General features: G+C 50.5%; 1 protein-coding gene across 2 annotated transcripts; it reads left to right on the top strand.

Annotated features, from left to right (window-relative positions):
* The first annotated feature begins 3,156 nt into the window (after positions 1 to 3,156).
* Positions 3,157 to 24,895, top strand: LOC105476711 (APC membrane recruitment protein 1). 2 transcript variants are annotated; one of them, XM_011732898.3, is made up of 2 exons: positions 3,157 to 3,211; positions 16,670 to 24,895. In XM_011732898.3, the coding sequence occupies exon 2, from the start codon at positions 16,768 to 16,770 to the stop codon at positions 20,170 to 20,172; it is 3,405 nt and encodes a 1,134-aa protein (XP_011731200.1). In that variant the 5' UTR covers positions 3,157 to 3,211; positions 16,670 to 16,767; the 3' UTR covers positions 20,173 to 24,895. The 2 variants fall into 2 exon arrangements, with proteins under 2 accessions (XP_011731200.1, XP_011731199.1); XM_011732897.3 differs by lacking the exon at positions 3,157 to 3,211 and adding an exon at positions 3,778 to 3,920.
* Positions 24,896 to 26,222: the final 1,327 nt, after the last annotated feature.

Genomic DNA, 26,222 nt, shown 5'->3' on the forward strand with positions numbered 1-26,222 from the left:
TGCAAAATCTAAAGTATTTAAAATGACTCACAAAACTATACATTGTGTTTCCCTATGTCCTCTCTGACCTCCTCTCCTACCACTTTCCTCCTCACTCACTGTGTTCCAGGTGCACTGGCTTGCCTAGATGCTCCTCTAATATTTCAGCATGTCACCATCTCAGGGACTTTGTATTAACTGGCCTCTCTACCTGGAATGCTCTTCCTCCAGATATCCTCATGGTTTGTTCTCTCAGTTCCTCTAGGTCTTTGCTAGAATATCACCTTCTCCAACTTCCTTGTTTAAAACAGCACCCCTCAGTACCCCCTGTACCCATTCCCTGCTCTATTTTTCTCCATCGCATTATTTTTCAAGAGACAAGGTCTCACTATGTTGCCCAGTCTGCCGTGCAGTGGCTGTTTGTACGCGCAATCCCACTACTGATCAAGATGGAAGCTTTCATGTGCTCCGTTTCTGATCTCGGTCAGTTCATATCTCCTTAGGCAGCCTGGTGGTCCCCTGCTCCTGGGAGGTCACCATGTTGAGGCTGAACTTAGTGCAGACACCCTATCAGCATACTGCACTACAGCCCAGAACTCCTAGACTTAAGCTATCCTCCTGCTTCAGCCTCCCAAGTAGCTGGGACTACAGGCATGTGCCACTGCCCCAGGATCTCCATCACATTTATTGCCATCTGACCTATTGTATACTTTATGTACTTATTTGTTCATTGTCTATCCCTCACAGAGCTTCCATTTTCATGATAAGAAACAGAAAATTCAAAAATGACTCTAAAATAAATAACAATAAGAAATATACCAAGAGGTGGTAAATGCTATGGATAAGAAACAAAGGCCAATTAAAGAATTGGAGAGTGAAGGGGGTGGAAATGGGAATTGCTATTTTATACATCAACTGTTCAGTGAAGGTGTCACTATTAATGACATTTGAGCAGCCACCTGAAGGAAATGAGGTGCAAACTATGCCAATATTCAGAGGACAAACACTGTAGGCAGAAGGAACAGCCAGTGCAAAGACCCTGAGGTGGGATTTCTGACAAGTCAAATTCAGTATGTCCTAAACAGAATCATTACATTTTCCTAATTGTGTTCTTATATTCCTCAGTTCAGTTGATGACAACACCATCCAGCAGTCCCTTGCCCAAGCAAGAAACTCAGGAGTTTTCTTCCTCTTCCACTAGACTGGTTGCCCTTCAGACCAGAAGCTGTGTGTAGTCCATCATTCTGGGTAATGAGTGTGTCACTTAACACAGGGCCTGGCACAAAGGAGATGCCCAATGAGTGGTAACATCACACTTTACTGGTGGATGCTGGCACTTAAGCTTGATATTAGGCCTGAAATGCCTCATTTGACTATGTTCAGTAAATACATGCTCATGACAAGTTTGTGCCAAACTCTCTGTTGAGTGCCGAGGATATGAAGATGAACAAAATATTCTGCCCTGGAAAACTGGGTCTAGGTCTGCACAATAAAGTGAATCTGTGCATAAGAAATCATAGGCTCATGTGTGTTTATATTAAAAACTGGTTTCGGCTGGGCGTGGTGGCTCATGCCTGTAATCCCAGCACTTTGGGAGGCCAAGGCGGGTGGATCACGAGGTCAGGAGATAGAGACCATCCTGGTGTGACAGAATGTTTGGTGACTGGGCAGAAGGCATAGAAGACTAGTCCCTGTGACAGGAGAAGCACAATAGTGCCTGGGACTATTTCAAGCCTGCCACCTGACTACTTTGCACACCTCCTCTCTCCCTGCTTCCACAACTGAGACTGCTCTGGCCCTTTGTTTCCGTGGACCCCAGGTTTGCAAACTGCCTTCTCCAAATCATAATCTTGGTCTAATTCAGAGAATCAAGGTTCTGAGTGAAATGCGAGCAAGTGGCAGTGACCAGAGGCACGAGGTAGGAAGTCTATAATGGAGATTCTGGAAAACAAAATAAACTTCCAAATCAGGCCTACAAATGAGAATCAGGACTTTGCAAAGCAGGAAAGCATAGCCCCAGGGAAACTTTTATAGTCCAGCCATTCAGATGGGAAAAAAAGTTACATAATGAGCCAGCAGCAGCTCCCTACTCCTCACCATTTATTTAGACTCGGGACTAGGAAGGGAGTCTGATGTTCAATATTGATTTTTGTTGGCAATGTATAGAATGTCATGGAAGGTCATGGAACATCTATATTTCCTATAATATTCCGTGGAAGGTCATGGAATACTATAGAAAAAAAATGAGTTGAACTCTCAGATCTCAAAGATATCAAGAGAGCCTGATGATGCTTACCCTCTCCTTGTGGAGGCGGGGTGATGGACTGGCCCAGAGGAAAAAAAAAACTAATTGGCCAAGGTGTCCAGCAAGTCTGAGGTAGAGCTAGAGTCAGATCCCTAGCAGCCATGTCAGTTCCTGTGTTCTACACATGCAGAGGCAGAAGTCCACCTCTTACCAGTTCAGCAGCTGGATCTTTTCAAGACTGTCAGGACCCAGAAGCAGCAGAGAACACTCCTGCAATGCAAAAATAGCACGCATTGTTCTCTAATCCTTCTCTCTATCCTCAACTTTAATCCACCCACCTCCCTTTTTAGACACGCACAGATTTTTAGGGCTGGGCCTTCTGGATATTCTTGAACTAGAGGTGGAACTAGATTCTTTGTTGCCTCCGCTCACCTGGCCCTGGCAGCCACTGATGCCACTTAATGTCCTTAGGCTAGAGACCCAAGTTCGGCTGGCTCCCTGCCACATCCCACACACAGTAGCAGACAAGGCTGGTACAGGCCCCCTCATTTTGTCCTCAGCCTGACCTCCGGTTTGGGCCCAGACAAGATTTTCCTCTCGATATTTAGACTTTTCAGGAAAAAAGGCCTGCACAAAGCCAGGCTCACAAAGGATAGGGGGAAGGGGGACTCTGAAGACCTTGGGGATTCCCTCCACATTCCATAGAAGGTGGGAAATTTGGGTGAGGGTCAATCTATGGAAAACAGGTATCATCTCAGAGAAGAAAAGTGAAAGCAATCCTGGAAGGGGAGCCCGGGGCTCTGTATTCCAAATTGGCCCATGTCGCAGGCCGGCTGGGTAACTGTGGGGAGGGGCTTTCCCTACTCGGGGCAGCAGAGGGCCCGTCGGTAACGGGTGGAAGTTGGCCTCTATGGTCTTAGGGGCACCGGTGTGCCAGAGAGGCGGAGGAAGTTAGGGCGCAGGCGCTGCAGCTGGCTTTCCTGGCAGGTGAGTCCCTCCTCTGGGTGGCCTGGCGGCGCGATCCGCAGGGCCTTGTCTCTACGACTAAGGAAGGGCCGGCGGAGGTGCTAAGGGTTTCTGCAGTCTCCCCAGGTTCCTCAACCTCTCTGCCTCGTTACTCCCCGCCGGCCTCTAGCTCAGGAATAAACGGCCTGCTGGCGTCCAGGGCACACGCGAATGCACAGCGGCCACGGAAATGGCAGTGCGTGAAAACCGAAACCGAGCTCCAGGGATCCGGCGAGCCCCATCCGGGCAGGACCGGCTCCTTGAAGCCACGGTGCAGCCACGCCACTACCAGCCCGGCATGGGGGCGGGAGTGGGGAGCCCCAGCCAGTGGTTCCGCACCCTCTCCGCCCCCTGCCAACACCACGCCTGCACTTATTTGCATTTAAAGAGAAACGCACCAAGGAAAACAGTGGGCGGGCCGGGGCACGCCTTCCCACCATAGCGATTGGACCATACGCCTGCCAATCAAGACGCAAATGCCCCACCCGGTGGCCTTGGAGTACTGGGGGAGGGGGTATGGGGGAGCTTCCCAAAGCCTGGGGAAGGGGAGTCAGTGCTGGAGGTGACTGGAGCCGCGGCGGCGGCGGCAGCAGCTGCGGTGGCGGCGCTCTCAGCCGCGGCAGCCGAGGCTGCAGCCCGGCCCAGGGCGGCTCAGCGGACAATAACCAGGCTAGGAACCTGACCCGGCCGGGTAAGCGTTGCGTACAGCCAGGAGCCTCCGCCTGCCCGCGGTCGGGTGCATTCCCGCGTGCTCTGCTCCTACGAACTGGAGAAGGGCGCTAAGGACTGGGCGGGTCGGAGTCCCGGTCGCTCGCCCTTCTCCTTTGGAACCCGGTTTGCGGAGTGTCCGGTGGAGAGGCCGAGCGGCCTTGAGTCCCCTGGGCACGAGCGACCACGGCTGGGGAGAGGGGGGAGGTTGGGGAGGGAGGGTAGGAAGGCAGGCTAGCCTGGGCCATGCCTCCCGGCTTTCGGGGGGGCGGGGATGGGCCCGCACGTGCTGCCGCACAGTCCCGGGAAGGGCGCCGCCAGCCAGCACCCCAAGCCGTGCATTTGTAGGCCGGGAGCTCTGCAGCTTTGTTTTAGCACATTTGCTGGAACAGCTGTGTAACGCGGGTACCGCTCACCCCTCACCCTGGCTGCCTGGCTGCCGCCCCTCCCCTCCCCTGTGCATCTCCAGCCTCTCCCTCCTTTCTGCGGACTCAAGCTGGCGTGCTGGCTTGGGCCCGACGGAAACCGGCTTTGGCGTGGATTAGGACATCCACAGACTGCCCCCTCCCCAGAGGAGCTCAGTGGGGCCTGTGGGCTGAGCTCAGTCGCACACTTCCCTTCAGAACCTTGGCCTTGCGGCCCCAACTAGCCGCGCCCCTCCTCCTGGGCCTCCCGGCGCATCTGGCGCCCGCCCCCGCGGTCGGGCAGGCTGGCTGGCAGCCGGGCTCTTGCTGGTCCTTGGGTTAGAGCAGCGGCGCAAGCTAGTCCTTGAGTTAGAGCTGCAAGGCCGCTTTGTCTCCCGCCTCGCCTCACCTCCGTTTCCCTTGGAGGATACTGGCCGCGTTTTTCTCTCCAGCCTCCCGTTTAAAAATAGCGATAGGCACGGTGTTTGGGGGGCATTTCCTTGCCTGAGGCCGAAGGAACCCTCATTGTAGTACGGAACGTATCATACCGTCTCTGTGTGTACAGGAGAGCTATCGAGGTGGCTAACCCCTCCAACTTCGCAGTTACTTAACATACCCAGCTCTCTAGGCCACTGTCATTGTCTCCTGGAGACACTTCTGACACTGGTGACCGCCCGAACGCTGGACTTTGCTTGGCTCCCCCAGTGGTGAGGGGCTGCGCCGGCTACATGCGTCACAGCCCAAGCGCCTAGGCAGCAGCTGGACTGGTCCCTCAGAGCTGGTCTCCGTTTGGCCAGGCTCCTCTTGGCAAGGGCTGCGGGGTCAAGGCGAGCCTTGTTCAACGCACAAATACCTCTCTCTGCGGCTCTGCCTGCCTGCCTGCTGCAGCGGCGTGGGCATGGACAAGGCGGAGGGCACTGCACTGTTGGACTGCCTGCCCCACCAGGATTCCAGCAGAGCCCCCTCCCCCAGTGCGGCTCCCCTCATTCGGCCCCACCCACTGCACAGTCACTGCACCATGGTGCACCTCTGGCAGTGGGCTCTCTAGGCCTTTTTGAGGAATAGGACAGAGAAAGCCACTGAGGGACTTGGTAGGCTCTTCTTGGACCTTTGATTAATCTCTGGTGTGGAGAGTCATGTGGGCTGCAGGACCCAAGCAAAGCTTGGGCACTTTGAGGAGGGGCAATGAGACCCAGTAAATTCCTCACTTGGAGGAAAGCTAGCTCTGGATCTTTATGACAGGAGCCAGGACCACAGATATCACACTACAGCCACCTCCTCCCACCTTGATTAGGCCCCAACACAAACCTCTACTTGCAGCTGGGCATCTCTAGCCCAGGGCTGGACCTGCCCTCTGCCTTGTCTTAGGCCAACAGGCACCTAATGTATCTGCTCTATGTAACTCCCTTGCCCACACCCAAACCCACTCAGCCTACACCTGTCCAAATCTTCTTCCTTCTCAGACCCCAGTTCTGGGCCTACCTTTTCCTTGGTGCCTTTCCTGCCTGGCTCTTGCCCACCCATGATGACTTCTTTCTTCTTGGAACTCCTCCAGGGCTGCCTCCTTCTCCTGGGCATATTCAGGCTTAAATTATAATAGGATGCAGACTATAATTAAGTTGGCCTGCCTCTGTTTTGTCTGATATCATGGATGTCTGGGTTCTCTCAGAACCCTTTGGAGGAGTAAATAAAACCTGGACCTCAGCCACAACCCTCTCAAAGCCAAGCAGTGCAGAGCAGTTAATGATTGTTCCGGAAGGACTTGCTTTCTTTGTAGAGTTTTTGAGTAGACCTTTACCTTTCCAACTTGTGCTTGCCCTGATTCATATGAAAGTGACTAGAGAAATGGTAGTCAAGGCTCAGATATGTATTGTATTGAATGTGCCTAATGAGGATGGATTAGAAGGGGGATGATTGCAACTACAAGAAAAAAATAATAATGATATATCCTCCCCCAACAACAGGCTCAGGATTTGGAATGCTCAGATCCCAGACCATGCATATCTTTGGTTGCTGATTCATGAGCCTAGAGACAAACTATGTGAAGAGAGATGAAAGATCTGTATAAGCAGGGGGATCATCCTTGGAAGCTGCCAGAAAGTAGAGGGGTTTGGTAGGCAAAGGGTAAGCAGACCCAGGAATGGGAGGAGAGAAAGCGATTGACAGGCAGGGTGAGGGGAGTGAATGAGTCTATTCTGGTTGAGATGGTGTGGCTCAGAGGTAGAGAAGAGGTTGAGGCTCAGTGATGGGGTTTCCCAGATGACAGGCTGTGGAATGGGAATCTGATCCTTTTAGGGGAAGGGGGCATCAAAGAGTAGAGAATTGGCAGGGAGTTGCTATTTTTGTATATAAATAGGCTGTAATACAAACAAGGTTTTTGAATGAGTGGTAGAATGGGGTCTTAAAAAGGGATCAGAAGCATGCTGCAAAGTCAGCCAGTTAAGAGGCCACCTTTGGATCTGGAAGTAGAGCTGTGGGCAGGCTACCTCCAAAGGAAAGTTTTACTATGTCAGCCTCCCTTTGGCATTGCAGGGGAAAGGGCAGGAAGAGGTGGGAAGTGGGGCCTAAATACCAACATGGTTGGGACCGAGAAGTGTTCCCCAGGCCTCTGCTGAACACCTTCCTCTCAGATAGGCAGTCCTTGGGGAGCACCAGTTTGAACTGCTGTGCTTACAGATGAGAATCCTGAGCCTTGGAAAGCATCAGGGGCTTGCTTAAGGTCACACAGCTATTTAAGGATAGGCTCCTGCTTCCTGTGCAGTGGCTCTCTCCACTGTGTCCCATGGAACCAGCAGCTTCCAATCAATGCAGATTTCATTAACCATCCCCTTCATCTTACCTCCCTCATTCCCGAAGAGGAAATGGGGACTGAGTTAACTTGGGAGCTTCATAAGGGGAACCTTTCACTCGTTTCATGTCTCTTTTGCCTCTTGGTCTTGGTCTACAGCTTTGCCAGGACTGAACATGTCAAAAGGAGAGGAGATAGTTGGAAGAATTTGGCAGTCTAATGATCCCCTCCTAGTATAGTGGAGGTGTTAAAAATTCCTTAAGGGCCAGGCATGGTGGCTCACACTTGCAATTCCAGTACTTTGGGAGGCCTAGCCGGGTGGATCACTTGACCCCAGGAGTTTGAGACCAGCCCTGGCAACATGGCAAAACCTCATCTCTACAAAAAATACAAAAAATTAACCGGGTGTGGTGGTGTGCACCTGTAGTCCCAGCTACATGGAAGGCTGAGGCAGGAGGATCTCTTGGGCCTGAGACATCAAGGCTGCAATGAGCCGTGGTCACGCCACTGCACTCCAGACTGGGCAGCAGAGCAAGACCATGTCTCAAAGAAACAAAATTCCCTCAAGAACTGTTACATCTCCACTCGTAGACAGTGTGTATGGGAGAAACAACCCTGCTCCACTAGGAAACAGCAGCAAGCCTGGCAGGTAGAACCAAGAGGGAGAAGGGGTTTCCAGCCCCCTTGCTTAACAGATAGGCTATCTGAGGCTAGAAGAATGTGCAACGTTATTTCAGTTTCCCTACCTGAATCCTGTCTGGGAAGATACAGTGTGGGTGATAAAGGGTTAAGCCCCTGAGGCAGTATTTCATAGCCTTTCTGTGTCACTCATTCCTGGGTCACCTGCCTCATTGCCCAGTTCTTCTCAGGGCTAATCTGAGCCTGTCATGCTGTAGTTAAACCTTGCGTGTGTGTGTGTGTGTGTGTGTGTGTGTGTGTGTGTGTGTGTGTGTGTGTGTGTTGGGGGAAGGAGCTGCGAATAGCTGGCCTCCATTGCTCTTCTGCTTAACAATCTATTGGAGATTTCATAGGCATTAAACTCTCTCTCCACCCCCCAACTTCTGTTCTCTGAATTAAATAATCTCAGAGTCTTCCGTCTCCTCTGCTTTGTCTTATTTTTCAAACCTGTGCATGTGTAAGTGTTATTTCTAGCAAAGGCAGGCAGGGAAATCAGAACCACTACAGAGGTACAGGTGCTAGCCCAGTAAGAGTACGTTGCTCCCTCCACCTCCCCTTTTGGAATCAGGGGAAAATATGAACAATGGAGAAATGACCTGAGAGGCTTGGTGTGGTCATAGGCAGGCATACTGGTGCTGCAGTGGCCTTTGTGATCCTTTGATCTGTATTTTGAAATAGAGATTTCACTGCTGGAGCAGGGTTGTTTCTCCCATACACACTGTCTACGAGTGGAGATGTAACAGTTCTTGAGGGAATTTTGTTTCTTTGAGACATGGTCTTGCTCTGCGGCCCAGTCTGGAGTGCAGTGGCGTGGCCATGGCTCATTGCAGCCTTGATGTCTCAGGCCCAAGAGATCCTCCTGCCTCAGCCTTCCATGTAGCTGGGACTACAGGTGCACACCACCACACCCGGTTAATTTTTTGTATTTTTTGTAGAGATGAGGTTTTGCCATGTTGCCAGGGCTGGTCTCGAACTCCTGGGGTTAAGTGATCCACCTGGCTAGGCCTCCCAAAGTGCCGGAATTGCAAGTGTGAGCCACCATGCCTGGCCCTTAAGGAATTTTTAACACCTCCACTATACTAGGAGGGGATCATTAGACTGCCAAATTCTTCCAACTACCTCCTCTCCTTTTGAAATATTCAGTCCTGGCAAAGCTGTAGACCAAGACCAAGAGGCAAAAGAGACATGAAACGAGTGAAAGGTTCCCCTTATGAAGCTCCCAAGTTTCATCTCCTACAGTTTTTCCCCCTGCTGGGCTTCCAAGTGGATACTAATCCTCCATCCCTAGTGAGCATGCCTTAAGCCTCCCTCCCCATCTGCTCAGTCCTTCTTGCTGGGGGCTGTGGCTCTTTTCAGGGGAATGAGGAATGGCATGACCAGTTCTGGACCCCCTGCTTTCTGGATATGTTGGAAATATTCACAGGCCAGACTCAGTGCATTTTGAAAGAGCAAAATGTTGAGGGGTGGTGCAAGGAATGAGGCTGGGCCACAGTGCACCTCTGTCCTGAAGTGGTGAACTAGGTCCAACCAGCTAGGTAACCAGGCCTACCAGTAAGACCGAGGACCCCCAAAGCCAATCCAGTGCCCCCTGCTATGCCTTCTGACTCAGCAACCATTAGAAAACTGGGCACAGGACCACTCCTCCCCCAGCCTCTCAGGGCAACCTGGAGCAAGCAGACTGCCTGGTCCAATCTCCCATTTCTAGATGAAGAAACTGAGGTCCAGAACAGGGAAAGGATTTGCTCAAGTTTACTCAGAAGTCCAAAGCTCCTGGTCCCCAATTCAGTTCCAGAGTTCTTCCTCAAATTACACTCTCCTAGTCCCCTCCCAAGCCTCAGTTTCCTCACTTAGCCTCTCATACAGGGCATGGTTAGTAGAAGGGAGTGGACACATAGGAAAGTCAGAGGTATCTGTTGTTCACTTGACCCAGCTGCTCCTCTGTAGGCTTTCCTTGGCTGCTCTGTCACATCTGTTTCTCTGGAGTTAACTCCTCTCCTGTTCTTCATTTGAACAGGGGTTGGGGAAGGGTTGGCGCCTGTCTGATCTCACTCTAGCTGGGCTAGTACTGACTTAGTGGAAGCCTATGCAGGCAGGCATGGTACCCACTTCAGATACACTTCTCTCTAAGAAAGTTTGGGAGCCTGAGATGGGAGTGGCAAGTAAGTGGCTCCCAAAGCCCCTGTCATTCAAGGCAAGCTGGGCAGGGAGGGGACCTCAAGAGCCTGAGGACAAAGCTGGGGCACTGAGAGGACTCACCAGGAAAGCCCATTTCTAGGGAGAGGTGGTATCTGGGTGACCACATCTCCCAGACTGGGCAAACCTCTGTGTATTTGGAGCTGGGGCCAAGAGGCAGAGAAACAAGGCTGAGAAACTTGCAAGGGGCACTCAGGGAGAGCAAGCCTTGAACGTCAGACATAGGGGTTTGGCCCTTATCCTATAGGCAGTGCAGAATAATTTGGTAAGTGGAGGAGTGATGTGCTGAAATAGGAGTTGTAAGAAAATGAACCTGGCAACAATGTACAGGATGAATGAGATGGGAGAGGGGAGCCAGGGGGTGTTGCGACAGGGAGGAACTAGAGGGAGCTCAGCTAAGAGGCTTGTGTCATCTTCGGAGAATGTGGAGTGACAATTGAGGAGCTGGAGGGGAAAAGGTGCCTGCAAGTGGCCTCATCACAAGAGCCCTTTATTGAATATCTGCTTAGTATGTAGTTACCAGTTTGCTTTTACATTGGTCATCTCTAATCCTTACCACAATCCTGCATGGTACATAGCATTTTCTTCATTTTGCCGATAAGGCATTTGAGTGTCAGAGAGGTTAGGTCACTTTCTCAAACCACACAGCCTATAGAAGGTGAGACTGGCATTCCAGTTCCGGACCAAGAAACTTCAGCCGAATTCGAATTCAGTTGAATCAGCATTGTTTGAGCTCTTGCTATGTGCTAGATGTAGTGACTGTAAGATGAAGGAGGGTCCATTTGAGAGAGATGAATGAACAGACCAAAGCCTGTCAGGATGAATTACACAAAGCTCAGTATGTGAACAAGTCAGTTGAGGGGGGCTGGTGGGGGAATAGGGACAGGAGAGAGAAGTCCCAGTTTGGGGTCTTGCTGAATCTGGAGTTGGTGAGATGCCCCCTGGGCAGGAGGTGCCCCTCAGCAAGAAGGCTGCAAATTAGGGGAGGAGTGAATGAAGGGGTAGCTGAGGGGGCTCTGCCAGCTGCCTCTACAACTCCATCAGAGGGTACCAAGCCAAGCAGCCCTTCCTTCAGGCTCTGACCAAATAGCTTTGAGAGCAGTACTTGGCTATGGGTGTTAGAAATGGATCATTCAAGTTCCAGATGATCTGATAAGTCATTTTCTTTAAATAGCTCAAATTCTGCATCTTTGTCCATATTGGCAGGTTTCTGGTTTTTGGGCCACTCAAACCTATCTCTTAAGGAAAAGGGGAGTAGAGTGACATGTCCTGTAGTTTGAGAGGAGTGGTGGTAGGGTTGCTGATGAGGAGAGCAGCCACAGGCTGGGTTGTTGGCCCCTAGATTCTAACGTCACCAGTCTTTCTAGAATGTGTTTGGTAGGATCCAAACAGTGGCAACCAGTGAGGACTGGAAATGTGGCAAAGAAAGCTTAGCAGGGCTGGTACAGAGGTGGGATGGGAGTGGGAGATTATAGTTCTTGCTGGTGTGAGGGGAACCTTTGCAGTTCTCTCGCTCAGTCTTCCTCCTTTGATTGGTAGCCTGCACGGTGCAGCAGAATGGCATGAAATTGAGACTCAACAGTCCTGGGAGCTAGTGTGGCTCTGTCACCATTTCACTATGTGACCTTGGACAAGTCTTTTCCCAACTCTAGGCACAGTTTCCTTCTCTGTGACAAGGAGTTGCCATCCCACACCAGGCCTGATTAATGGGGTGGCTGAGGAGGGCAAATGCGGGGTGTGGGAGTAGGAAGTGCTTTGTAAAGTGGTAAATACCCTGAGAGTGAAGAATATCTGTTGATTTGCATTTCCTTTGATGTTGGTACTTTTAGCTGAGTTTGACCTGGGCTAGAGAACCTGGCTAGTTGAAAGTCCCACATAATCCTGGGCTGCTAGCCAGTAGCTAGCTGACTCTTTTAGGTTCCTAAATATCGAAAGTTGGCTAAATGAGCAAGTAAAGCCTCCTATGACACGACCATACAGTTATCCTCATTTACCATTTGCCATTTGGGGAAACTGAGCCCCAAAGAAGTTTGGTGACTTACCCACAGAGCCCTAGGGAGCACCTTACTGAACCTGAGATGATTTTACTTCTAGAAATTGTTCTACCATAGTTTGAATAAAATATGAATAAAAGTTAGTTACTATAATGTTTTGAGCTTCTGCTATGTAATGCACTTGATTCGGTACATTATGTGGGCTGGTTTTACTTCTTACAATAGCCTTAAGAGGTAAGCACTCTCAGTGGCCTCATTTTGCAGTTAAGGAAACTGAGGCATAAACATGGGAAAAAAAACTTTCTGGATTTCCCCTAGCTGGGCAGAGTTGATTCCAGTGCAGAACTGGCCAGCTCTCTGGAGGGCCATCCTCACTATTTTTTCTTTAACCAACCCTCCCCAACATACAGAAGGGCAGGTGGGCCTGAAGTGGGCTTGCTTTCAGGAAAACTGCTTGGAACAGGCCTGAGGAACTATGGCTGGTCAAGGCCATGTCTCTGGAGCTACTGCATAAATCCACATGCTTCTGTTTCTTCCCCAATTCAGCCCTCTCTAAGTTGGCCAAGCTGGCCCCAGGAAGCTGATTTGGAGCAGAATGTGCAAGGCTCATGTTGCAGCTGTCCCTTCTCCTTGAGAAGGGTCTCTAGGGCGGGTATGTGGTTGGCCTCCTGCCTATGTTTTAAGTGGAGAGGAGAAGGAAGAAGCTCTTCCTTTGTAGCCAGCCTTCCACTGGCCCCAGAATGGCCTAAATCTGGCTCAGGGAGCTGGAATGGCCCCAGCACTTTCTACCACAGTCTGCTTTCTGCCATGATAGCAGCAACTGCAGCAGGCAGCCCCTGCAAGGGACCACAGAGTGGCTTGGGAGGATTCTCTTAACCCCTAACCCACCTGAAACTCAGCCACACTGGTTAAGGAACATGAGGGTTGTGGGGCCCTGCATGTGGCAGTGTCACTTTCTTGGCAGGACCCCCAGGGAAAGCCAGTCCCAGCCTAGGGGATCTGCAGAGTCTGTCCTTTGCTGTCTCCTTTACTTTCTGCCCCACCTGACTCTCCTGGTGAACTCTTGTGGTCCTAAGTAAAGGCAGCATAACCCATTGAGGAAGGATAGCTTTGGCACCTGTTTTGATAGCAAAGAGGATGGAGAAGAGGCCTAGGGCAGAGGTAGCTAGGTGGGGCTAGGCTAGGGAGCTACCAGCTAGACCTTGCTACCTTCCTTCCCAGTGTTCTGGGTGACATAGGCGGAGACACTGTGAATGGCTCTAGGGGTACATGGCTCTGGGAGAGAGAACGCAGAGTACTAGTTTAAGACTGGTACCTGCCAGCAAAGATGACCCTGGACTTGGTTAGGAGAAGGGCCTGAACTGGAGGGAGAGAAACTCCATCCCAGGGACACCCTGCCTAATTCATCTATCTCCCACAACACACACAGAGGACTTTTTAAACCTCTTAGCAGAGGAGTTTGTGTAGATACACACACCTCTTTAAAATCCCCTCACATCTGTCTCCCTCTCAGCGTGGACCAAGGCAGCAAGTCCCTGAGCTTCCCACAGTGAGTGAATAGCTTTCCCAAATGAACAGCCTTTAACACATGGCCAGTCGCTTCCTAAGAAACTGGGATCTGACCTAGAAGGAGTAATAATAACAGTAATGACAGTCTTTCTCATTTGCACTGTACTATACAGTTTATGAAGTGCTTTTTTTGTGCCTATTATCACATCAAATCGTCACACCACTGTAGTGGGCAGGTAGAAGGATAGGTAGAGGAGCTGTTTTGATCTCAAAATAGCTCACAAGTACCTGAGTTTCAGCAGGCTACATTGGCACATTCAGGGTCCCTTGGCAGATGGGAGGCTGACATGGCCTGGACCCCAGCCCTGTGGTCCATGGCTCCTTCCACAACAAACTGCAGCTCCCTGTGGCAGGAAAGGGGACAGTACAGAGAGAGGTGGGTAGGCTGGCCTCTACCCCACAGAGCATAGGAGCAAGGGCAAGGGAAAGCCCAAAGAGACTGTCCTCCAACTGGGGCATCAAGGCTCCGGAAAGCAGCCTTCTTTGTGATTCAATTTGCCTAATCACTCTGTTCCCAGGAACTCCAGCCCCAAACCCAGCAGGACAAGTCAGCCTGTGATTCACAAGGATGTCTAGGTCCATAAGGTTTTTCACTTGACTCTGAGGTTTTCCTTGAGGCCCAGCCTTACTGTCCAAGAAGTGTCTTTCTCCCTTTCACATTTATCTTTGAATATGTTTACAAGGTATAAAGAATGATACTCCACCAACCAGCTTAAGAAATAACGGGCTATTCTTTAAGGCAGCAATCCCCAACCTTTTTGGAACCAGGGACCTGTTTTGTGGAAGACAGTTTTTCCACGGATGGAGAGGGGGAAGGTTTTGGGATAAAACTGTTCCATCTCAGATCATCAGGCATTTGTTAGATTCTCATAAGGAGAGTGCAACCTAGATCCTTGCATGTGCAGTTTGCAATAGGGTTCACGCTGCTATGAGAATCTGCCTCTGCTGATCTGACAGAAGGCGGAGCTCAGGTAATGCTCACCTCGCTCTCCTGCATGCTAGTCACTTCCTGTTGTGTGGTCCAGTTTCTAACAGACTGTTACATGTAGGACTCTCCCTGTTAGCCTAGGAGCTCCCTAGAAGCAAAGGCTGGGAGTTCTCCCTTCTTGGCCTGCCCTGCAGCACTGAATTCCAGAGAGGAATAGAATTTCACAAACAACTCCAGTACTGCCACCCCAACTCCCCTATCCCCAACACCTTGACGATAACCTTACCAGTAATTTTAAGGCTGAGGTAAAAATGTGCTGTGGAAAGTGGGGCATTCAGACATGATAGGACTCCTATTCCCACCAGACCCAGGGACAGAAAACTGGGTGATTGTGTGTTTAGGTATGATTGTGTGTGTATTTGGAAGTGGGAGGGGGCGCTGTCTATTGTGGGACTATCAGTTGCAGGGCTGAGTTGGAATAGTGTGATGTCAAAATATGTCACAGAAAAATCTCTAACCTGAGCAAATGGCAATGCAGATCTCTGCGGAGAGAGGTTCAGATGAACTTTCCTTTTCACCTGCTCTTTTCTTTTCTGGATAACCAGCTGTTATCTTCCTCCAGTTTTAATATTCAGTTATGTAGAGTGTTCTTTATCACACTGATGATTCAAGTGTCAAGCCAAGCAAGGCAGCAGGCACAAAATTAATGTTTGCCAGACAGAAGCAGGAGCTCCAAGGCTAGAGTGTAGCTGCCAGCCTCTTTCCACGCTCATTGCTGGTCCACAGTCTTCCACTTCAGGTGAATGTGTGAATCTTATTACTGTGGCAAGCAATCACAGGCCTGGTGTACTGTCCAGCTGTTCCTGAACCAAGGGTGCTTGCTTCTCTCCCCCTCTCTTCCTCTTCCTTCCCTCCCTTTCCCCTTCCCCTCTCTCCTCTCCTCCCAGATCCCCCATCTGCTGGTGCCACTCTACAGAGAGGAGACACACTGGTGAGGGACTTCCCAGGGAGGGGTCATTGGGTTTTAGCAGGCTGGTCACTGAGCTAGCCGATGACCAGAGGTGCAGAGGTATATTGTGGTAGGTAGTGGCTAGGTCTTGTTTTTATTCCGTCTTTGTTGGTATTTGGGCATTTGGAGGATTGAGAGCCTTAACCAGAAGGGTGTGGCTTGCACCAGATTTATTTATTTAAAAAGCTATTGGGAACCTATCTCACACACCAGGAATATGAATCACGTAGGGCCTTCAAGAAGTTCCCTTCCTAGATAGAGAACTAGATGGGGACAAAAATAATAAGAGGAGAGTAGAGGAGAAACAGTCTACCTCATGGTTCTCAAGGGGAATTTGGGGTTCCATTGATGACCACATTAAAATATTTTCCCAACAGGACAGCCAATAGAGGGTCTGGCTTAGACCCACCCTCATATCACCTCTCTGAGGGAGAGATGTTGGTAGGCCTCTTGGATGGCGAATATTGAAGCCCAGAGAGTACCTTTCTTGAGGCTCCCATTTCATTGTCTTAGCAGGTCCTAGATTGCATACCTAGTTTTCGGATCTGTGAGGCTCCTGTTCTGAGATTCTGAAGCCTGAGCATGGTTCTGTAGGCAATTTAGGAAGCTATGGATGGGAGGTGAAACTTCAGGTCCACTTTTCAGTCTCAGATGAAATGTCAGTGAGAGCCCAGACTAATGTGAAACTGAAGCTTGACTCCAACAGAACCCTGTGAGGACTCAATAGACTGTTTTGCCAGATACTTTTCAAAAATTCTGTGATATTGGAGCCAACATCCCTTTTTCCTTTCTTGTCTCTCCCTATCCTCATCCCCTTTGATAATTGATAATACCTCCCGCAACCAATAGCACCACTAGGCCTTTCACACAACTGCAGGTCCCCCTGCCAGTGGTCCCCTGAGCTTAGGATGGTCTGAAGGGAGTGGACCCAGCAAGAAGGTAGTGGGTGAAGGCTTCTTGTTGCTCAGTGTAGAGTTTTGCTGCCTTGGGGCCCAGAGGGAGCTGGCCCAGCAAGCCAAGCATATCGAGTGGATTAAGATTTACCCCACATTTCCCCTTACTTTCTTTCTCGTTCCGCTCAAGCCTGATGTCCGGTGAAAGCAAACCCAGCCTGGATGCTTGCTCACTAGTATCTGTCTCTCTGTCTTTGTCTCTCCTATCTCCTCCAGACCGCACTGTGATGCTTCCTGACTGATAATGTTATAACAGTGCCTGGAAGCCTGAGGCTGAATTTCCAGCTGGACGTACCTCAGTTGTCCCCATCATCATGGAGACCCAAAAGGATGAAGCTGCTCAGGCCAAGGGAGCTGCAGCCTCTGGGAGTACCCATGAACAAACGACAGAAAAAGGAGCCAAGAACAAGGCAGCTAAGGCGATAGAAGGACCAACATCAGAGCCATCCTCATCCGGCCCAGGTAGGCTGAAGAAAACTGCCATGAAACTCTTTGGTGGCAAGAAGGGTATCTGTACTCTGCCTAGTTTCTTTGGAGGGGGACGGAGCAAAGGTTCTGGGAAAGGCAGCTCCAAGAAAGGTCTCAGCAAGAGCAAGACCCACGATGGCCTGAGTGAAGCAGCCCATGGCCCTGAAGATGTTGTCAGTGAAGGAACTGGCTTCTCCCTGCCTTTGCCTGAATTACCCTGCCGATTTCCCAGCTCTCAGAGCGCCCATGGGGCTTTGGAGACAGGCTCCAGATGTAAGACGTCTGTGGCTGGAGCCACAGAGAAAGCTGTGGCTGAGAAGGTTCCATCTATGCCCAAGCCAAAGAAAGGCCTAAAAGGCTTTTTTAGCAGTATCCGCCGTCACCGGAAGAGCAAGGTCACTGGGGCTGAGCAAAGTGAGCCAGGGGCCAAGGGGCCTGAGAGGGTCAAAGCCAGGCCTCATGAGCACGTGAGCTCAGCCCCTCGGGTGCCCTGCCCTGAGGAGACCTTCCAAGCCCCTAGAAAGGAAAATGCTAACCCCCAAGATGCCCCTGGGCCAAAAGTTTCTCCAACACCAGAGCCTTCTCCACCAACTACTGAGACAATGGCCTGTAAAGATCCAGAAAAACCCATGGAGGTCTGTGCCTCAGCACATGTGCAACCCAAACCTGCCCCTGAATCCAGTAGCCTAGAGGAACCCCATAGCCCAGAAACAGGGGAGAAGGTAGTAGCAGGAGAGGTAAACCCACCCAATGGCCCTGTGGGGGACCAGCTGAGCCTCTTGTTTGGGGATGTGACATCCCTGAAAAGCTTTGACTCATTGACAGGTTGTGGTGACATTATAGCAGAACAGGACATGGACAGTATGACAGACAGCATGGCCTCTGGGGGCCAGAGAGCAAACCGAGATGGGACCAAGCGAAGTTCCTGCCTGGTGACCTACCAGGGAGGTGGGGAGGAGATGGCCTTGCCAGATGATGACGAGGAGGAGGAAGAGGAAGAAGAGGTAGAATTAGAGGAGGAAGAAGAGGAGGTTAAGGAGGAGGAAGAAGATGATGACTTAGAATATCTGTGGGCAACTGCTCAGATGTATCCAAGGCCCAATATGAACCTGGGCTACCATCCCACCACATCCCCAGGCCACCACGGCTACATGCTCCTTGACCCAGTTAGGTCTTATCCTGGCCTAGCTCCTGGGGAACTTTTGACTCCTCAGAGTGACCAGCAAGAATCCGCCCCCAATAGTGATGAAGGTTATTATGACTCCACCACACCTGGATTTGAGGATGATTCAGGTGAGGCCCTGGGGCTTGTCCACAGGGATTGTCTACCCCGAGACAGTTACAGTGGAGATGCCCTATATGAGTTCTATGAGCCAGATGACAGCCTTGAGAACTCTCCACCTGGAGATGACTGCCTTTATGACCTCCATGGTCGAAGCTCTGAGATGTTTGACCCCTTCTTAAACTTTGAGCCCTTTTCTTCCTCCCGGCCACCTGGGGCAATGGAGACAGAGGAAGAACGGCTAGTGACCATCCAGAAACAGTTGTTGTATTGGGAGCTTCGGCGGGAGCAGCTTGAGGCCCAGGAGGCACGTGCCCAAGAAGCTCATGCCAGGGAGTCCCACACCAGGGAGGCCTATACTCGAGAGTCTCATGGCAGGGAAGCCTATGCCAGGGAGGTCCACACTTGGGAAGCTCGTGGCAGGGAGGCCAGAACCCGAGAAACCCAGGCCCGAGAGGCTCGTTCTAGAGAGACTCAAGTCCGAGAGGCCCAGGCCCGGCAGGAGAAGCCCGTCTTAGAGTATCAGATGAGGCCCTTAGGCCCATCAGTGATGGGCCTGGCAGCAGGGCTATCAGGGACCTCTCAGATTTCCCACCGGGGAATTACCTCAGCTTTTCCCACCACTGCGAGCAGCGAGCCAGACTGGAGGGACTTCCGTCCTCTTGAGAAGCGTTATGAAGGAACCTGCTCCAAGAAAGATCAAAGTACCTGCCTAATGCAGCTCTTCCAGAGTGATGCCATGTTTGAGCCAGATATGCAAGAAGCAAATTTTGGAGGATCTCCCAGGAGGGCCTACCCTACTTATTCACCCCCTGAAGATCCAGAGGAAGAGGAGGTTGAGAAGGAAGGGAATGCCACTGTGAGTTTCTCACAGGCCCTGGTAGAGTTCACCAGCAATGGAAACCTCTTTTCCAGCATGTCCTGCAGCTCTGACTCTGACTCATCTTTCACTCAAAACCTCCCTGAGCTGCCTCCCATGGTGACCTTTGACATCGCTGATGTGGAACGGGATGGGGAAGGCAAGTGTGAAGAGAATCCTGAGTTCCACAATGATGAAGATCTTGCAGCCTCCTTGGAAGCCTTTGAGCTGGGCTACTATCACAAACATGCCTTCAACAACTACCATAGTCGATTCTACCAAGGCCTGCCCTGGGGTGTGAGCAGCCTCCCTCGATACTTGGGACTGCCTGGCCTGCACCCTCGACCTCCACCTGCTGCTATGGCCCTCAACAGGAGAAGCCGCTCTCTCGACACTGCAGAGACCCTGGAGATGGAGCTCTCCAATTCCCACTTGGCCCAGGGCTACCTGGAGTCTGATGAGCTGCAGGCCCAGCAGGAAGATTCAGATGAAGAAGACGAAGAGGAGGAAGAAGGGGAATGGAGCCGAGACAGTCCCCTTTCCCTCTATACTGAACCCCCAGGGGCCTATGATTGGCCTGCTTGGGCTCCCTGCCCTATTCCAGTGGGGCCAAGTCCTGCCTGGGTAAGCCCTAACCAGTTGGACAGACCTTCCAGCCAGTCTCCATATGAGCAGGCAACCTGTTGCATACCTCCTATGACCACGTCAATGTCACTATCAGTGCCAGAGTCACGGGCACCTGGGGAATCCAGGCCTCAGCTAGCTCGTCCCTCACACCTACACCTGCCCATGGGCCCTTGCTATAACCTCCAGCCACAGGCCTCCCAGAGTGTGAGGGCCAGGCCTCGAGATGTGCTGCTGCCTGTTGATGAGCCCAGTTGCTCTTCCAGTTCTGGAGGCTTCAGCCCCAGCCCTCTACCACAGGCCAAGCCTGTGGGCATCACCCATGGCATTCCTCAGCTGCCCAGGGTCCAGCCTGAGCACCCCCAGCCTCAGCCCACTCACTATGGACCTTCCAGCCTTGACCTGTCAAAGGAGAGGTCCGAGCAAGGTGCCTCTCTTGCCACCAGCTACTCCTCCACTGCCGTGAATGGAAACCTAGCCAAGTAGTTATCATCAGTTCTGGAGTAGGGGCACGGGGCCTGAGCATGTGAATGGGGATCAGGGGTTGGGCAGAGGGGTGGGGGGTGGGGTTGCTGTTTAACTTGAAAACCCTTTGGGCCAAGGAAAACTCCTATGAGTTTTCACCTTGGTTTTCCCACTTCCCTCTTCTGCCATCTATGGCCACGTTCAATTCAAGTGCATCTGCCCAGGGAGGCTGCTGCTGCTACTGCACTCCAGTTTTTGCTTTTGAGGTTTCTTCTTGTGACCCCATGCCGGGTTTGGGATGCTGTAATTTTGTGCCTATTCCAGTTGCCAAGTTAGTGATTATATATATATGTATATATATACACACACACACATATATATATGTATATATACACCCACACACACACACACACACACACACACACACGCACACGCATATTTAGCATGCATCCTTGACACAGGCTAAACCTTTAGCGCTCCCTGCCCGTTTCCCCCAGTGAATGATGAACCACTGATTAGCAGCCAAGTCTGCATTGCCTCCCACTTGGGGAAGTGGGGCTTATTTGCTATTAGCAATGTGAAATTATGGTACAGATCCTCCCCACCCCTATTCCTTCTAGCCTTGGCATAGCTGCCATCATTATATCAGATGACTATAAGCTATTCATCCCAGCTAGCTGTCCTTAGGATCAAGTAGCATGTGTCTCACAGCCTATCACTGTGGACTTCAGCATCATGACCAGATGGGGGCCTTTTAACCTGTCCTGCCATAGCTTGGGTTAAAGACAAAAACGCTAATCCCCTTGATGGAGCGATAAAATTCATCGATTTGCAAACAGAAGACAAAACAAAGTTCTGTTGTGGACACTGCCATAGAGTCTTGAGCTCTGGAATGATAGGATTTTTTTTTTCTTTCTTTTAAGCCTGTGACTACCTGAGTTGCAGAAACTTTTGAATTTTTGTTCTTTTTTCCTCTAAAGGAAGTTTTCATAATCTCATCACAAGGAACTTGGTCTTTTAATTGAGATAAGGGAAGAGAAACAACCTAAATTAGGCTTGACTATAGGGGCTGGGGTTTTTGTGGGGTGTAGGGGAAAGATAGAAAATGAGGGTCCTTTTATCACAGCCAGCAAGAGAGGGGATTTCAGACTTTGCAGAGCTTGAGGTATCTCAGTTTCTTAAAAGGGAAAACTACTCCCTTCTCAAGCCTCCCAACACAAAAAGTTCCTTAAGCCTTGCCCACCCCATCATTTGAACTCTGCAATAAGGCCCCAGCTTTGCACTCCCAAGACAGGATACCAAAGGCATCTCAGCTGCTGTTCTGGGCCCTTTAAAGAGCTTTTATCTTCCAATTAGCCAAGTCCTCAGCATCATCAAAGGACAGGGCTTCTTGGCAGTTGCAGCCCTTTATGGAATGAATGGCACCCTCCCTTCTCCTGCATCCATGCAGTTTTCATGTTAAACTAGGTTGGAAATACTGGTGGGGAAGAGCTTGCTGTCAGGAAGCCACTGGAACAGGCTAATCTTGCCAAGCCCAACCTCTCATTAGTCACCTATAGGAGAGGGTTCCTTTTACATGTCTTTATTGGAAATGGCATATGGAACATTTTTTGCTTGGCTGTGTTCACTCAAATTATGATTATTGCACCCCCACCCCCACATCCCACCATCTCCATGCCTGTTGAGAGAAGTCAACAGGGTTCTTGCCATTCCTGAGATACAGCATTTTAGCTTGGAAACAGATGCTGTTTGCCCTCTAAGTCAAGGTGACTTTGTGGGCAAACTGTTTCTTGGCCAGGGGATGTGTCCATGCTGGTCTTTGTCACCATTTCTCAGATTGGGGTTGGCCGTTACTCACAAATAGCAGACCTGGCTGGTAGAAGCTGCACCCCTGGAAGCACCACATGAATTTGCATGGCACTAACACCACCACTCAAGGGACCCAGACCAGCTCTTCAAGTTGACTTTGGCTACAGATACATTGTGAAGAAATGTGTCTGTTGTGGAGCTGGAGAATGAAAGAGGGTGAGGAAGGCCCTCCTTACCCCAAGCACAGCATTCCAAGAGAGAAGTGCCCAAATTCCAACTTTCTGGCCTCTTACCAAAGCTGCTCTGGGATGGTGGGGCTGAAATTGGCCTGGCTGTTTGGCAGGAAGTAAACACTCACCAAATGCCTTTACAACAGGGAAAAACCCACCTCTTGCCTCTTCTTTCAGGGCAGCTTGAGCTCCTGTCTACATGTGGACTGTGCCAGCCACAGCAGGCAGTAGAGCCATCACCAGCCTCCGGACCCTGCTGGAGAAGGGCCACCAGCCTATCTGGGAAGAGAAAAAGGAGGTGGTCAACCTTTGGCTAAGGGCTGAGAGCTGCCCTCAGGGTCAGGAAGGCAGCATGAGGCATTGTCTCTGAGGGGCAGTGGCATAGCCCTGACACACTTTGATGGGCTTTGGAAGGTCACACACCACAGAGTAGGGCCTGGGGCTGAGTGAGAGTTCATGGTTTGGACAGCCTTGCTGCCTGCAAGTCCCTTCACTGCCCTAGCCAGCCCAGGGATAGGATCCTTACCACCTGAAGTGGGGCAGCCAAGATATGTGGCTGCAGAAGCAGGTTCCTTTGAATCTCTAGCGCTAAGCAGTTTATGGCTGAAATCCATCTGCAGCTTAGAGGAGGAAGGAAGACCTGTCTGGGCACCCATGGTGATGACAGCACAAGGTGACACTGGGAGAGCCAGCCAAGCCTCAGCCCTGTTTCCAAACACAGACCAGTGCTGACTTGGTTGGCAGCAAATACGCCCCAGACCACTAAAACTGTTGATATCATGTCCACACCTCCAAGACTATGACTAAATGAACACCATGTCTCCATTGCAAGGTCCTAGAATAACGCTTTTGGATGTGACTTTAAGGGAAAATGGGACTTAGTGAAAGCAGCTGCCTTAATCTTGTTACCCAGTAGGCCTAGTGCCAGACAGCTGTGATCCTGAGAATTCCCAGATGAGACTGATCCTTGGAGAACCAGTGAATGTGGATAGAGAAGGCTACCTAGTAGGCCTCTCCCAGGGCCAGGATGCCAGTTTCTTGGTGCTTTAGCGTCTCCAAGGAAGCACTGCCTTGGGGCCCAGTTCAAGCCAGCCCTACCTATCTGGCCTCAACTTGGGTACCAGGCCACAAGACTGCCCGGATAATGGGTTCAATAAACACCAGTCTCTCTCCCTCCTTAGTCCTATGACAAGAAGGGAAGTAGCTTCACACACTCAGGAGGCTGGGTATGTACCCTTCATCCTGCTGCCAGCAGCTTTCCTTACCTGTGCCAGTGCCACCACCCCACCTGCCCTCAGCCCCCAGGCCCAGTTGCTAGAGGGAGGCATGGGGTTTAGCAGGGAGACTTCAAGTTTACCCATGTGTATGTTGCATTCAAGTTGTTTTTAATATATATATATATCAAAAGTCAATTATCTATTTTTATATTGTTTGCATTTTATATTCATGGAAAACAATGTTTATCAATTGTTCTTTTCTGATTTATTTTTAAGCGGTGCTGTTTACAGTTTTAAACAAAACAAAGATGACACAAAAATTGCTGCTGCTTGTGCAGAGGGCTGGCATCTTAACTGCCTAGGGCCCTCCCTCTTTCCCCTCTTCCTACGTTAGCTGTATCACACTGTCCATTCCCTCCCCTCATGATAGGGACAGCAGAAGATGCCCAGGTACTGAAGACAAACGCCAGGTGACTCAGGCGTGTGGGACCTGGTAGACAGCTTGTCATTTTCTGGCTTTATTTTATGTTTTTCTTTCTTTTGAACCCTCCTTCCCCATGTCTAGACCTTCTGAGAGTACTCATGTGCTTTTTTTTTTTTTCCTCTTTATGTTTTGTGCTTTTGTTTTGTAATCAGAGTGCCCATGTTGTGCTATTTGTCTTGTTGAGTTTCTCCAAAGGAGCATTTTGGGGACATTCTCCACCCAATGGGGAAGGCAGGGAGTTTCAGCCATGTCCCTTTTCCCCGAGAAGCTGTGGGAGACAGATGACAATGATGCTTGCACTATCAGGAATTTACCATCTCGTTGAGGAAACCTTTGCATAGGACTTCCTAGGAGCTCAGTTGATTGTGACATTTGCCCAGAAGAGGCTTTGGGGAACTCCTTCACCCCTCTTGCTGCTTTGGGGGAATATCCTCCCCTACCACCATTCCCCCTCCCCTGCCCTGCTCCAGCTCACACGTGGATGGTACTTTGGGGAACAGTGACTTTCAGGGTGATGGCTTGCTGGCCTGATCCCCAACTTTCCAATCCTATAGTCACTCCAAAGAAGAAAATCCACATGGTATGTATATGTGTGAGGGTTGGGTCTATTGAGAGGTGGGACTTTAATTATTGTTATTATTATTGGTGCTTATTTTTCCTGCTGTATATGGGGGTGGGGGTGGGGGAATAAAACAGGAATGTATATTTAGGTCATGTTAAATAAAATGGCTGGAGGAAGGAGGGAAGAAATTAGGAACTGCAGTACATCATCACCCCAGGTGTAAGAGTTATTTCTCTCCCAGTGCAGAAAGGGGAGTGTGGCCCCTGGCTGTACCTGAGCTTCCTCTTCTCCATCCCTGAGACATCACAGAAGCACCTGGGTTCTGACCTCTCCACTTCTAGCTCTCACTGACATCTGGATATCTGGATGCACTGCCTGTTTGTAACAACATCTTTGCTGAATGCTAATAAACTTCTGGGTTCAAGAGGGAACCCCTCAGTCACTAATGTGCATTCTTGTGGTTTGTTCCACAGTAGCGTGCCTGTAACCCATGGTTGTTGAGATTGCCCTTGGAGAGAAATTGAGAAACCAAGGAGGTGGTGGGTGGAGGTGGAATGGGGAGAACCTAGCAGGGGAAACAGAAGCCAGGGCTGAAATTGAAAGTAGAGGAAATTGCAGTTTTTCATCCAAGCCATGCCTTACATCCCAGTCAGATGCCATATTAGTAAACTCTATCACACCTTCTATGCCCTAAGACCTGCCTCTGAAGTCCCTGTGCACTGCCAGGGGCTGGCTAGCACTTCTAAAATTAGCCTCAATTTCTGCAAGTATGCGATCTCCCTACCAGCCAGGAGACAAAGATGTGTACCTCCTGCTGTTGGCTCAATCAAAAGGTTATGTCTAATGGTGGGACCAGCAGGCCAAGCTGCAGGAATGGCATCTTTTATCCAGGCCTATGGGCAGAGATGCTGGCCAGATAGCTGCCTGCCCCACCTATTCAGCTGTTGGGCTGGGTGGGGGAATGTGGCTTCTGCCACTTATTGCAGGGCATCTTATCCAGTGAGCACCAGTGGTATACCACAGCAACAATCAGTCACCTTGGGGACATGTGCTGATTTCCAGGCCTGTCCTAGCCTAGGTAGGAATCACTTGCCACTTTCTGTTACCACACAAATGCCTACCTGTGCCACCAACCAAGAGAAGGTGATTGTGCTCATGGCTTTGGTTTCTCTAATCCAGATTCTTACCCTTGGTCCCTGGCAAGCAAGGGCATCTGGCACCTGCTGTAGATGCATTCCTGAGTTCCCCCCAACTGCAATCTCTAAGCAAGCCACAGTTGCTTGAAAGTGCTGTGGGCAGTGCTGCCATGGATATAATTGAAGGGATTCTTAGGGCCCCTTCCCAGACCAACAAAGAAGCTTGGTGGCCCTCGGTATTTCATGAATCAAGCAAAGCCAATTAAAAGCAAATTAGCAAGACAAAAAAAGAGAAACTTATGGGAGGGGAGTTGATATTTCATAGAAATTGGATTAACTCTCCTGGGCTGTCCAGGGAAGGAAGGAGCAGGCATGGTTGCTAAAGGAACTTTTGGAGCAAGAACCTCTGGGAAAGTCCATAAAATCTCATTATATCCATTAGAAATTCATAGGGGTCCTGGAGTCTGAGAGGCCTGGGTTTCTGCCCAATTTTTGCCCCCAGTTAATCAACTGGGCCCTGGGCAAATCTCATCTTTGGCAAATCTTGGGCTAGATTTTACTTGACTAGTTCCCATATGTAAGTCAGAAGACTGGGCTACCTCAAATGACTCAGGACGTTTTCAACTGCCTAAG

The sequence above is a fragment of the Macaca nemestrina genome, chromosome X (assembly GCF_043159975.1).
Source record: "Macaca nemestrina isolate mMacNem1 chromosome X, mMacNem.hap1, whole genome shotgun sequence".
Classification (NCBI taxonomy): Eukaryota; Metazoa; Chordata; class Mammalia; order Primates; family Cercopithecidae; genus Macaca; species Macaca nemestrina.